The sequence below is a fragment of the Leucopleurus acutus genome (genome assembly GCF_964270905.1).
Source record: "Leucopleurus acutus genome assembly, chromosome: 16".
In the NCBI taxonomy this organism is placed as follows: Eukaryota; Metazoa; Chordata; class Mammalia; order Artiodactyla; family Delphinidae; genus Leucopleurus; species Leucopleurus acutus.
The window spans coordinates 46689196-46691135 of record NC_139158.1 but is presented as its reverse complement, the minus strand read 5'-3'; the positions used below and the strand labels follow the sequence as shown (position 1 = coordinate 46691135).

The window sequence follows — 1940 nt, the reverse complement described above, 5'->3', positions numbered from 1 at the left end:
AACATATTTGCCACTCTGGCCTGGTCAGCCCTCTTTGCCATAGTTAGGTGCTGTGACCACTTGGACAAACCTACAAAATCCTAGCCTATCTTCAGCTTCCAATTACACAGATGTTAAGGTGGGATGATATTGCCATCTTTGAGTTGATGAAATATGGTATTCTCTTTATTCGTCCTGATGCCCTTTTTACTTGGATTCAACCTTTTTCTACCTTTTCCTTCCTGGCTGATCATCCTTGTCATCTACATTTCATTCCTCCAACTTTATTCAGGTCTTACTCCTGACCTCACCATTGTTTTACCAATAGAGTGTGAAAATACTTTCTAATGGATAAATTGTCATCTTCGATTAAAGATGTGTTGATGTTGCAACTCTAACTTTGGCATTCCACAGGTGTTATGGAGCAAATTGTGCACCCACCAGGCATTATTTGATGTCCTTGCTCAAGCCCTCCCTTGACAGGTAGTAACACTCATATCTAAAAGCAAGGGAACTTTCTGCTCGTGGACGCCGCCGAGTAAGCATCTTTGACTCTCCCCGCCCCCCACCACTGCCGTCATGTCTTAAGTCAGAGTCACCCAAAGAGCCCGAACAGCTGCGGAAGCTCTTCATAGGAGGTTTGAGCTTTGAAACAACCGATGAGAGTCTGAGGAGCCATTGTGAGCAGTGGGGAGCGCTCACAGATTGTGTGGTGATGAGGGATCCAAACACCAATTGCTCCAGAAGCTTTGGGGTTGTCACCTATGCCACTGTGGAGGAGGTGGATGCGGCCATGAAGGCAAGGCCACACAAGGTGGGTGGAAGAGTTGTGGAACCAAAGAGGGCCGTCTCAAGAGAAGATTCTCAAAGACCTGGTGCCCACTTAACTGTGAAAAAGATTTTTGTTGGTGGCATTAAAGAAGACACTGAAGAACATCACCTAAGAGATTATTTTGAACAGTATGGGAAAATTGAGGTGATTGAAATCATGACTGATCGAGGCAGTGGCAAAAAGAGAGGCTTTGCTTTCGTAACCTTTGATGACCATGACTCTGTAGACAAGATTGTCATTCAGAAATACCACACTGTGAATGGCCACAACTGTGAAGTAAGGAAAGCCCTATCTAAGCAAGAGATGGATAGTGCCTCACCCAGCCAAGGAGGTCGAAGTGGTTCTGGAAACTTTGGTGGTGGTCGTGGAGGTGGTTTTGGTGGGAATGACAACTTTGGTCATGGAGGAAACTTCAGTGGTTGAGGTGGCTTTGGTGGCAGCTGCAGTGGTGGTGGATATGGTGGTAGTGGGGTTGGCTATAATGGATTTGGTAATGATGGTGGTTATGGAGGAGGCGGCCCTGGTTACTCTGGAGGAAGCAGAGGCTATGGAAGTGGTGGACGGGGTTATGGAAACCAGGGCAGTGGCTATGGCGGGAGTGACAGCTATAACAACGGAGGAGGCAAAGGTGGCTTTGGCGGTGGTAGTGGAAGCAATTTTGCAGGTGGTGGAAGCTACAATGATTTTGGCAGTTACAACAGTCAATCTTCAAATTTTGGACCCATGAAAGGAGGAAACTTTGGAGGCAGAAGTTCTGGCCCCTATGGTGGTGGAGGCCAATACTTTGCCACACCCCGAAACCAAGGTGGCTATGGTGGTTCCAGCAGCAGCAGTAGCTATGGAAGTGGCAGAGGTTTTGATTACTGCCAGGAAACAAAGCTTAGCAGGAGAGGAGAGCCAGAGAAGTGACAGGGAAGCTACAGGTTACAACGGATTTGTGAACTCAGCCAAGCACAGCGCTGGCAGGGCCTAGATGCTACAAAGAAGACATGTTTTAGACAATACTCCTGTGTATGGGCAAAAAAAACTCGAGGACTGTATTAGTGACTAATTGTATAACAGGTTATTTTAGTTTCTGTTCTGTGGGAAGTGTAAAGCATTCCAACAAAGGGTTTTAATGTAGATTTTT

At 46.5% G+C, this 1940-nt stretch overlaps 1 protein-coding gene across 1 annotated transcript; it reads left to right on the top strand.

Annotated features, from left to right (window-relative positions):
• Positions 1–679: 679 nt before the first annotated feature.
• Positions 680–1724, top strand: LOC309973038 (heterogeneous nuclear ribonucleoprotein A1-like). The gene is given in 2 exon segments (XM_082856958.1): positions 680–1231; positions 1235–1724. Coding segments are annotated over 2 exon segments (1023 nt in total). The 5' UTR covers positions 680–694; the 3' UTR covers positions 1721–1724.
• Positions 1725–1940: the final 216 nt, after the last annotated feature.